This window comes from Lipotes vexillifer, unplaced genomic scaffold, assembly GCF_000442215.2.
Source record: "Lipotes vexillifer unplaced genomic scaffold, Lipotes_vexillifer_v1.1 scaffold863, whole genome shotgun sequence".
NCBI lineage: Eukaryota > Metazoa > Chordata > Mammalia > Artiodactyla > Lipotidae > Lipotes > Lipotes vexillifer.
Genome location: NW_006788168.1, coordinates 769,639 through 781,100, shown reverse-complemented (window position 1 = coordinate 781,100; position 11,462 = coordinate 769,639). Strand labels below are relative to the sequence as shown.

The 11,462-nt window shown below is 40.8% G+C and overlaps 1 protein-coding gene across 1 annotated transcript; it reads left to right on the top strand.

Annotated features, from left to right (window-relative positions):
- The first annotated feature begins 3,474 nt into the window (after positions 1-3,474).
- On the top strand, positions 3,475-9,712 carry FAM8A1 (family with sequence similarity 8 member A1). The gene is made up of 5 exons (XM_007461263.1): positions 3,475-4,240; positions 5,331-5,451; positions 7,049-7,172; positions 7,684-7,823; positions 9,324-9,712. Exons 1-5 carry the CDS (start codon positions 3,526-3,528, stop codon positions 9,466-9,468), a joined length of 1,245 nt encoding a protein of 414 aa, XP_007461325.1. The 5' UTR covers positions 3,475-3,525; the 3' UTR covers positions 9,469-9,712.
- The last annotated feature ends 1,750 nt before the right edge of the window (positions 9,713-11,462 follow it).

Below are 11,462 nucleotides of genomic sequence, written 5' to 3'. Positions count from 1 at the left end.
TTTCTCCTCACATAAAGTGTTAATGTTGAAGTCTTATGGTAATCCAATTTTCTCTCATAAATTTTTTTTGGCCTAAATGACCATTTTTCAAAACGTAAAGCCTAGTAATTTTACTGACTAGAATACATCTTGTTCATGCTCAGTGCTTTCAGGCGCACAGTATACTCTTTCAGTGTGAGGTTTCGAATATATATATAAATGTATATATGAATATATATGTGAAAATATATAAATAGAATATATGTATTTTACTTCAGGAAAAGTTCTCTTGAATTATGCGTTGTATTCTGTTAGCTAGCTTTGGTTTTCTTTATCAAGAACTCTTAAACCGTACACTGCATCTTCTTTACCTATCTTCAATATTTATCTTTTTTCTAAAATCATTTCTGTTTCTATATTTATTTAAAATCTCATTTTCAAATTCTAGTTCTCTTGGGCACCATCTGTATTTACTCCTGTGTTCCTTCTAGTTCAGTATTTTCTGAAACCACTTTTTCTCTTACTTCTAATTCTTTCCCAAGTTGTTACTTTATTTCTTAGTTTTTTTAAACTCTGATTTTTTTTTTTTTTTTTTTTTTTTGCCGCGTCATGCGGAACCTTAGTTCCCTGACCGGGGATGGAACCCGTGCACCCTGCATTGGGAGCATGGAGTCTTAACCGCTGGACCACCAGGGAAGTCCCTATTCTGATTTTTCTTTCATGTCTTATATAATTTTCTTAATATCTTCACAGTTTTTATCTGGTTTTTTTCGGCATTAACACTATGCAATTTTGCATTTGTAGTTTGATCCCACACTTGTATTTTGGGGTTTGTGGAGCTATCTGTTACCTGGTTTAGTTGTAAATGTTGCCCCATGCATTTTTGGTTTCACTATACAGTCTGTTTTGATGTGGTGATTCATGGAGATTCAAGATTCATGTACTGCCCTCTTTCCAGAATCCATTTATATTTTTGACTCATGAATACTTCCCTTTTTATATCCCTGAGACTTCAGTCCTTGGCTGAGTATGATGGGAAAGGACTAGGGTTGATCAGGGTGTTGTTTGGATTAGCAGTGGTGCATTACATCATATCCTCATTCTTGAGTGATGATTTACTACGTTGTCCAGGTTACATATATATATATATATATATATATATATATATATAGTTATATACTCTGTACTATATATGTTCCACTATCTTTGGCATATTTTTACTTTTGACAATATGGCTTCCAGTCTAAATGTCATTTCTTTCTAGTTAGGTTACGTTTTAACTGCTGCTATTTAAGATCATTCTTTTTCTCTTTGCTTATATTCATCATATATGTGTTATGTGTATATGTTATTTTCCTAAGACTTGATGTGCTTCTTCAATGTAAAGAGTCATCTTCCTTCAATTCTAGAAAATTATTGGCCATGATTTCTTTTTCTCTCTTTTGGAATGCCTATTAGATGTACTGTTGAACCTTCTTATATTATGTAGAACCTCTGAATTTGTTGATTACAAAAGGCAATAATTTTATTTTTGCTTAAGCCAGTTAGAATTAGGTTTATCACTGAAACAGAAACACTCTTACTTTCTCAAAAGCGAAGTCAAAGAAAAACAGGTGATTCCTGAAGCTATTATGATTATCTGTAACTAGATATCCTTGAAACCTAAACTACTCCTGAACTTTCTATGCAAGTCAATAAATTCATTTACTTTTTCTCTCTTAAATCAGTTACAATTGGATTTCTGATAACTGCAACAAAGAGTACTGATTAATATGTCTGCTATGTGAGTGGCACTATGCCAGGTGCTACCTAATCAGTGGTATGCAAAACAAAGACCAGTGTCTCCAATAACCACAATATTTTACACTCATTCCATGCCGTCTTCATTTATTTGTTCCTGCTTCTCCTTCCTCCCCTACCCAAACTTGGAATGCATGTTTAAATGTTACAACTTTTTCACAGTTGATTTTTTTTTTTTTTAATTTTTGGCTGTGTTGGGTCTTCGTTGCTGCGTGCAGGCTTTCTCTAGTTGCGGTGAGCAGAGGCTACTCTTCATTGCGGTGCGTGGGCTTCTCATTGCGGTGGCTTCTCTTGTTGTGGAGCACGGCCTCTAGAAGTGCCGGGTTCAGTAATTGCAGCGCGTGGGCTCAGTAGTTGCGGTTCGTGGGCTTCACTGCTCCACGGCATATGGGATCTTCCCGCACCAGGGATCCAACCCATGTCCCCTGCATTGACAGGCAAATTCTTAACTGCTGCGCCACCAGGGAAGTCCCGGAGTTGATTTTTAAAATCACATCTGTAAGGGTAACCTTTCTAGCAATAGGCCACCATTATCTTTCCCTTATTTTGGACTCATATTATATTGGTATTGTCTTACATAGGTCTTCGAGTGTTTCATGAAAGTCTTTCCCTTTAACCAAATCATTAGCTCCTTCAGGGCAAAAGTTAAGCCTTTTACTTTCATCTCCCAGAGCAAAGTCAAGAGTGATTACGGGAATCATTGTTAAGAAGTATAACCCACGATACCTGGCCCCTGGAGATCTCCTGTATGGGACTGGGGATACAAAGATATATTCCTATCACTTAACCAACTTAAGGACATAGGAAGGTGTATTAAACTATACATATGTAAGGTGCCATATATAATTCAGAGGAAGGGGAAATCGTACCTGGGCTTCGGTACTCAGAGGAGGCTCCAAAGCCCTGGGATATGAACGGGGCCTTGCCTTAACAAAATAAAAGGCAGGCACCAAAGGTTGAGATAACGGGTCTGAGGAAAGGCACAATTTTGCTGAAGTAGGCTTGTGTCTGCAGCAGTGGAGAGTAAGATATTATGGACACAGGTCAGCTCCAGGATAAGGACAGAGTCTAGCTCTTAAATCAACATAACTCCTCTTTTCTCTTACAATCAAGATCTCTGCCGCTGAGCCATACTATCTTGATAGATCCCAGTATGGTTTGGTTATTAATTTCTTTTCCTCTAAGGGGATATGCCTCATATCACCTTGAGTACAGATGGGCGAGGACCAGTTAACTGGAATGAACGCAGGCGGAAACAAGTAACAAGCCCTGTGCCTAGAGACCAAAACTGTCGTGGTCCCAAACAGAAAAGGCGGCGCCGAGCCCTGGGACCTCTCTCTGAAATCCTCTTCCTCCATCAGCTATTTCTCCCGGAGCAGCCTGAGTCCACATCTCGTGAGATTATGTGGAGAAGCCTCGGGCCTCCAACTTCATTAAAACCACAAGAGGTGTGTGTCTGGGGGACGAGTGATAGTCTGGGCCCCTCAAGCGATAAGCCCGCACCCAGCGAAGGAGTCGTCCTCCTGCCTCCCAAGGCTCTGAGCACCAAGGCCCACCCTCACCCCCCGCCTCCTTGCTCCGCCCCGCGCCGGCGACGCCGACGAGGGGGGTGGGTTTCCGCTTCCGGTGGAAGCGAATTGTTGACGCCTGCGGCTGCGGCGGTGGCTACCGGGCCGTTGGGGAGGGGCCAGTGGGGGAGTGAGACGGCGCAGTGACAGGACCGCCGAGCGTGCTGCTGAGGCAACGATGGCGGAGGGGCCGGAGAAAGCCCGAGGCCGCCCTCCCGGGCAGGACGATGGCGGAGGGGACCACGAGCCCGTTCCTTCCCGAAGAGGCCTTCCCGCCGCCGCCCCACGGCCCCGGGACGGGCCGCAGGCCGAACCCCAGGCTCCGGGCCGGCCCCCAGCCCCGGGCCTCGGTCCCCCCGCGGCCGCCGCCGAGGAGTCGGAGACGCCGCGCGAGCCCGAGAATGGCAGGGAGGCGGGCTCCGGCCCCGGCTCGGGCTTGCAGGCACCGGCAGGCTGCGAGGCGCCCGAGGCGGCGGCGCCGCGGGAGAAGCCGGCGCGGCTGAGCGCCCGAGAGTACTCCCGGCAGGTGCACGAGTGGCTGTGGCAGTCCTACTGCGGCTACCTCACCTGGCACAGCGGCCTGGCCGCCTTCCCCGCCTACTGCAGCCCCCAGCCGCCCGCGCCCAGCTACCTCGCGGGCGCCGGCGCCGCCGCTGCTCCGGCCGCCGGGCCGCCGCCCCTGCAGCTGGGCTATTACAACCCCTTCTACTTCCTGAGCGCCGCGGCCGCCGGGCCCGAGCCGCCGGCCTCCGCCGGCCTCACCGCCTCGGCTCCGGTCGCCGGCCCGGGAGCCCGCGCGCCTCACGTGCAGCCGCTGGCCCGGGCAGCCCCCGCGACGAGGGTAGGACCCGCCGCCGCCTCGCGAGCCCCGAGCGAGACCGGGCGGCAGGCAGGTGAGAGGCTCTTCGGGGAGCGACTTGGGGGCGGGGCCGGCGCCGGCGGGCCCCTCTCCGCTGTCACCGCTGCCGCGCTGGCCGTGGCTTCTGCGCGTCTGTGAGCTCGCAGGGTGTACAGCGCGGCCCTGTGTGCGCCTCCCCTTAGACCTAGCGCTCCGAATCGGTTCCCTGGCTCCCCGGTCTGGTGGTTTCCACGTGCAAAGAAGTCTTTGCTCCTCAAAGCGTCCTCTTAGCCTTCGTCTCCACGGTGTGGAGTGAGATCCGAAGCTTAATTCACTCTCAGACGGCAAACCCGGCTTGGGGGTAGGGGAAATTTTGACTGGTGATGCTGGAAAGAATCCAGACATGGATGTATTAACTATATTATCTATAGTTAATATGATAACTTTCATGAATTAGGGACAGTGGAACTGACGGATATTAAAGATTTTCATGAATGCAAATGGAATTATGAACCTTTGTGCCTTGGCTTCATCTTGCGTGTTCTGTTTACTTCTGTATGGGAATTAGAATATTCTGAATCACTTACACTTTTTAGTGTATTATTTAGACTTTTTGTTTACTTTATCCAGCCACAGATAATATGGGACAAGACCTAGTTGCCTGAATTTGATTCAAAATTTAGGATGGCAGCTTGATAATCCCTGGATTTGTTACATAGAAAGACAAACTAAATAAGGGGTAAGATGCGGGGCACAGGGATTTACTTCATACCGTCTACACTTGATATTTTGCTTAAAAAGTTTAATTTTGTGTCATAGGCTTGTAAAGCACCTGGAGTGTCCTCATTTGAATCCCTAGTGAAATGTATCGAGTACTTGAAATAATGAAATTTATCTGTGAAGTCATTTCTAAACATTAAGGGGGTGAAAGCAAGCTTTAAACTGCTCAGTAAATAGTGACGTAGCGTTGCTGTTTCAATAACGTGCCCTATTGAAGTCAATACCAATAATTGTTGCAGTTATAACATTTTTTTTAATCAGCAAGTTGTACCTTGACTTTACATTCATTACCTAGCTTGTGTTCCAAGGCCTATGTGCAACGATTAGTTTTCCTAACTTTTTTCTTTTTTTTTTTTAATTTACAGGTAGAGAGTATGTTATTCCATCCTTGGCCCACAGATTCATGGCAGAGATGGTGGATTTCTTTATTCTCTTCTTTATAAAAGCAACCATTGTCTTAAGCATTATGCACCTCAGTGGAATAAAGTAAGTTAAGGCCATTTGCAGAAGGGTTTTAATGTCCACTTTCTAGAGATCTTGCTTTAACTTTTTTTTCATGCCTGCAAGTGACTTTATGGATAATCTGTGTGCCAGTGTCAATGATTTCTTTATAGGAGCTTTGTTGGATTTGCTTTCTTGTTGGTTTTAAGAAATAACTACAAAAGAGAGAAAAAACACCTAATTCTGCAAGATGTGGGGAGTTTCACCTATCAAAAGTAGGTGAAAGGAACCTCCCACCCTGGTTTGATTTTATTCACTATTTTCTTAGGCCAGTTGCAAATTTTTCTCTTACAGTCGTTTTCAGAGTGGAGCATCTAAACACAAAGGCATAAAGAGGTTTTGGTAGATGAACTATTAATAATCAGCTAGATGGCATTTCCAAATGGGGTTGCGTATACTGTCAGGCAAGTTCCAAGTGAACTGCAAAGTGAGCTATTTATTTGAATAATCTTCCTTTCAGATTAACGATAATAGCAGTTATCACTTGCTAAGCACTTTCCATGTGCTAGCCTTTGTATGGATTCTTAATCTTGCCACCACTGTAAAGTAGAGGTTAATATCTCCATTTTATAGAGATTGAAATTTGGGCTTACAAAATGTTAAGCCCAGAATTTACAAAGGCAGTAAGTGACAGTCAAGTTCAGACCCTGGTAGTTAAATTTCAGGGCCCCTGCCAGGAGCCTGAATGTTACTGTGATTCTTCCTTGTCTCTCCCTCCCTTACGCCCTACACATCCAATCAAGTACCAACTCTGTTCAGTCTCTTGAGTAACCTTCAACCCATACCATTTCCTTTTCACTGTCAGAATTTCATTCATCATCATTGCTTCTCCCTAGTCCAGTCACTGCCTTCACTTACTTGGATTATAACACAGGTCTTCTAACTGGTATCTCAGTTTACTGTCTCATCTCAATTCAGTCTCTGATAGAAAACCAAAGAGATCATAAATTCTGATTCTGCCACTCTCCTGCCTTAAAATCCTTCAGTAGTTTCTCATTGCCATCAGGGTCTTATTAATGTCCTCATATATTTTAACAGATACCCTTATTTCTTAATCACTCACCTCTCACAGTTATTTGAGCCACACTGAACTGCCTACAGCTTCCATCATACTCTTGCTTAAAGGCTCTCTCTCTCTTGTTAGTCCCTCTCTCTGAAAATTCTCCCTTCTTAGTCTGGCCAACTTCTCTTCATCCTTCAGTTAAATGTCATTTTTGGGAAGCCTCCACTAAGTTAAGTGTGCCTGGTACGTGTCTCCAGGTACCCAGTGGTTCTCTATTATAGCCCTTTTCCCACTTCATTATTATTTATTCTGCTTTACCTGCTGGGTTAGCAACTCTGAAAGCAGAGACCATGTTGAATTCACTTGCCATTTTATCCCCGGGGCTAGTACACCGCCTGCTCAGGGTAGTGCTGCTTATTTGTTGAAAAAGCTAATGAATGTTTTGTGAAGCTGGACAGTTGGAAACCTAAAGATTAGTTTATAATTTCAATTAAAGTTTTTGATTTACATAATGAAAAAGAAATCAATGCAACTGCTCTGGTAACTAATTCTTTGTAACTGAAAACTACTTTTTTGTAGGGATATCTCTAAGTTTGCTATGCATTATATAATAGAAGAAATAGATGAAGACACATCAATGGAAGACTTGCAGAAAATGATGGTTGTGGCGCTTATATACAGATTATTAGTTTGTTTCTATGAGGTAAGCTACTGACTTCAGCAAATATTAACATTTAACAATCTAATTTTAGATTATCAGCCCAAGACAAAAAAGTAGTGGAGATTTTTATTTTTAATCATGTATTTGTCAAATGTCTTTATTTTTTTCTAAATTTCCTTTAACATAATACTTTCCGAGTTAAAACTTTCAGAATGGAGACATTTTTCATTTGTAATACATTTCTTTGTAATACATTTCAGTCTTGTCCAAAAATATATTGTAAGTTGGTTGTGGAACTTGAAATGCGTCTTTCCATAGAAGCAACTTGCTAAAAAATATAATGGGTCATAGAGAAATATTACGGTAGATATCTTGTGGTATTGAAGATGTTAGAGACCTGCAGAAATGCATTAAAAGGTTAACCCTTAAGTATTCTATGAAATTCTTGCAACTTGAAAAATTTAAAACATGAATCATATGGCAGGAAAATTTACCTTTAAAATTGGCATAGTTGAGCCAGTAAATTATTATAAAATTATCCTTCTTTCCTTAGATAATTTGCATTTGGGGAGCAGGTGGAGCCACCCCAGGGAAGTTCCTGCTAGGGCTTCGAGTTGTGACATGCGATACGTCGGTGCTTATTGCACCAAGTCGGGTTTTAGTGATTCCTTCCTCAAATGTTAGCATTACAACGTAAGTTCTTTTTTTTAGCTTAATGTATTATGTACTTATGAATTGTACTGATTACTTAAAAATTATTTTCATAAGTTATACCATTTGATAAAAGTATTTTTAGGATGTTGGTTCTTTATGGCATATAATATAGGCTTACATTTATTAAGTTTAAAACAAAGTTTGAATGTTTTCAATGATTATAGACTTCTTTTAAGTATACATCTTCAAAGGTAAGCATTTTATGAACTGTAGGTCACAATAATGAGGAGGATTTGGGCGTGGCTACTCTCTATATCAGTGTTCCAGGCCTAGCTTTATTATTCTCTAGATCTGTGGATATTGGAGTTTAGTTACTGCTCTGCCTTGAAGCTTCCATTTGGTAATACCTGTCATTATCCCATCTTGAATAGGCAATAAGAATTTTGACAGCTATACATGCGTGCATCCTGCTCCTAAGTGATAGAGCTTGTAATACTTCCAGTACTCATGGCTAGCTGTTGGCATCTGGCTCTGGGGGAAGGTACAGATAGTGATAATGGAAGTTGTGGAGGTGAGTAGGTGGTAATCAGTTGAGCAAAACAGGATACTGGCTGGAATTGCTGCCAGAATGATTCAGAGTTGGGTGGTTTAAACAAGAGACTCTAGAAAAAGCCTTGAATTTGCTCACATCTTCAAAATTTCCTTACATTTTTGTGATTTTAATAATCCTGGCTATTACTTTTAATGAGTCAATAATGGCTAATATTTATTGAGCACCTCATAAACCAGGCACTGTTTTAAAAACATTGCATATGTATTAACTAATTTAAGTTAGGTACTATAGGTACTATTACCCTCTTATTACGGATATGTAACACAACTAGTAGTTGGTAGAAAATGAATCTGAAACCAAGCAGTCTGGATTCAGAGCCCACACTCAGCTGCTGTGTTATCCTATAACCATTCAGAAAGGCAGAAATCTAATGTTAGTAGGACAATTCTCCATTCTGAGCTACTGCTGAAAGCTTTCCTTAATCACAGAAGCCCACAAAGAAAGATCTGATAAACAAATACAGTAATTTGAAATGCTGGTGCTCTTCACAGAAGGTAGAAAATGGGACTGCGTAAGTGTACTCAGTTTAGAAGATGGTGAAAACACACAAAGTATAGATGTACTAAAAGTAATGAGTGACTATAGAAAGGGTAAGTAAAGGGAATAGTTATTCTAGTCTTCTGTCAAAATACTAGAAAATACTGTAAACTTTTAGTTCACATTCTAAGACATATTACTGCTTTTCATGTGTAAGTTCTAAAGTCTAACTAACTTTTATGTTACAAAGTCTTTAGAACTAGTCCAGGTGGTTTGATCATACTTTGCTACTTGAAAGTAATTCAGTTATCAAAGGTTAAAACTCTATTATACTCTGAATATGTTTTAAATACATCTTGGAACTTGATAGAATACTGTTAATCTATATGTAGTTGGTATACGACTTATCTGTTTTTTGGTTTTTTTTTTTTTTTGCTTTAATTTTTTAGGTCCACTATACGAGCTTTGATCAAGAATTTTTCTATTGCTTCTTTTTTCCCTGCTTTCATCACACTGCTGTTTTTTCAGCATAATCGAACAGCCTATGACATTGTAGCAGGAACCATTGTGGTAAAAAGAAATGGGGTCAGATGATGCCCCCAAAAGCCCTGAATTCCATACTCTCTGGAATAATGACAAGACTAAACTCTGTATCAAGGCCATCAGTATCCCTGGGTTACATTAACTGATGATTTAGATATTAAAGCAGTCGCTCCAGTGTGATGCAGGTGACTATGCTGAAAGTATTGATTTTACCTGAATGTCAAAGAAAGAACTTTTCCAGAAGAAAAACCTGTTAAGTTCAAGTGTTAAAATTTTTAGATTGAACTGAAGGCAAGCAGTGTCATAATACTTAAGATCTAAGGTATTAGAACTTGCTGAAAGCATTTTCAGCTTTGAAATCTCCATATGAAACTTTAAAAGCTTATTTTGGTTTATCCCAAAATGATGGAAAATGTCTAGTTGTGTTTTGTGAACACACTCATCTTTTAGTTAACACTTCTTAAGGAAACTTTTGTCTTTGCTTTTTAGGGGGAGGGAGTGGGGACACACATTTGATAAGCCACTTAGCACCCATCCCAGGAGCTGGTGAGTTAGCTGCAAGAGAGAGGGGAAAGTGAGGCCGGCCTAGCAGATCCCTGACTCAAATCTGTACTGCAGTTTACTGCAGGAACGATGTAACTTTATAACTATTCTTAATGCCTAAACATGTATTTGGGGGCAGATTTTGCATGATGATGAAAAAGTATTGTCATATTGCTATCTTATCCTTTTTTTTTTTTTTAAAGAAAAAGGTAAGTTAGTGATTGCTTTTAATGGGGTTGGGGGGAGGGGTAAGTTTTCACTGTAAATTTAAATTGAAACTCATGTGCAAGTGTTTTCAGTGCCCTAAATCAAACCATAAATATGTGGGGAAAAGCAGTCCTATCAAACTGTTGCATATTTACTGTAAAACAATATTCCCAGTATGTGCGCAGCATGAAGAAAGTAGTGCTTTTCAGTGTTCTGAATATAACTTCTCTTTATATACAGAATATTCACATACTAGTTTCCTTTTATTATATTGTTCCATTACTTTTGAAGCATCAAGGAATTAAATAATCTTAGCATTTCATGATTAATACTAGTAGCCTGTGAAATACTTACCAATTTTCCCGTTAGGGACTGTTCTCTGTAACAAGGAATAACGTCTGGAAGTGCTACTCTTCCAAGTTCTTTGGTTCTGTGGGCCAACAGCTCATTTGGGGCCTGCCAGGGATGATGTTTTTGAGGGAAATGTTAAGTAACACTTTGTGTATTGCCATTTTAATTTATTCTTCGATTGCATAGTTGTAGAGTTTTAAGTGTGTGTATTTGCTTTTTGTTAGATGGCCCAGTTAGCTGTGCTGAGGTATATCTGAACTATAAGTTTTGTTTCTTAGGCATTTTCTGCATCTGTTATTTTCCCAAAAAACATTAAACTGTGTTGAACAGTTCATAACTAGGGTGCTTACAGGATCAATCCAGGCTTTATTTTGGTCTTAACAGCAAATACATTTGCTATTACTATATCAGTTTTTAAAGTGGGTTTTTTTTTTGACACTTAAAACATGAATATTTTCAATTTGTTTATAGAAACCTTAACAGTGTCCTTAATGCCTTTTCTTATTGTAAAATTTCATAAACCATGAACCATGGTTTATAATTTCATGAAAACCATGAGCCATGGTTTATGGTTTTCATAAACAATGTTTTTCAAAATAATTTTATAGTAAATCCATCCCAGAAAGCCTATTAGTTAAATGTGTCAAAATACTAAACAGATCATTCATTCACCTGTTTCTGGGAAGAGAAAGTGTTATGGCCCTTCACAGTAAACAAACCCAAACCATCCACTAACTTCTTAAATTAGAGGAGAAATTATTAGGAAATGTTACATAAACTTACCGATTAGTAGTGTATACATTAGCATCAGTGTATACACCCTCTTTGCCCCTGATTGGGAATTGGAGTTGAAACGTACCCCTCCAACATGTAGCTCTGGAATACACCTTTTTTTTTTTTTTTTTGCGGTACGCGGGTCTCACGGGTGGGGGCTGTCCCCCCCA

Excerpts from the sequence above, each read along its gene's own strand:
- FAM8A1 (XM_007461263.1), top strand. The coding sequence starts at position 3,526 with ATGGCGGAGGGGCCGGAGAAAGCCCGAGGCCGCCCTCCCGGGCAGGAC. Across the intron at positions 4,241-5,330 it reads CGAGACCGGGCGGCAGGCAG|GTAGAGAGTATGTTATTCCA; the intron begins GTGAGAGGCTCT and ends TTTAATTTACAG. Across the intron at positions 7,824-9,323 it reads TCAAATGTTAGCATTACAAC|GTCCACTATACGAGCTTTGA; the intron begins GTAAGTTCTTTT and ends TTAATTTTTTAG.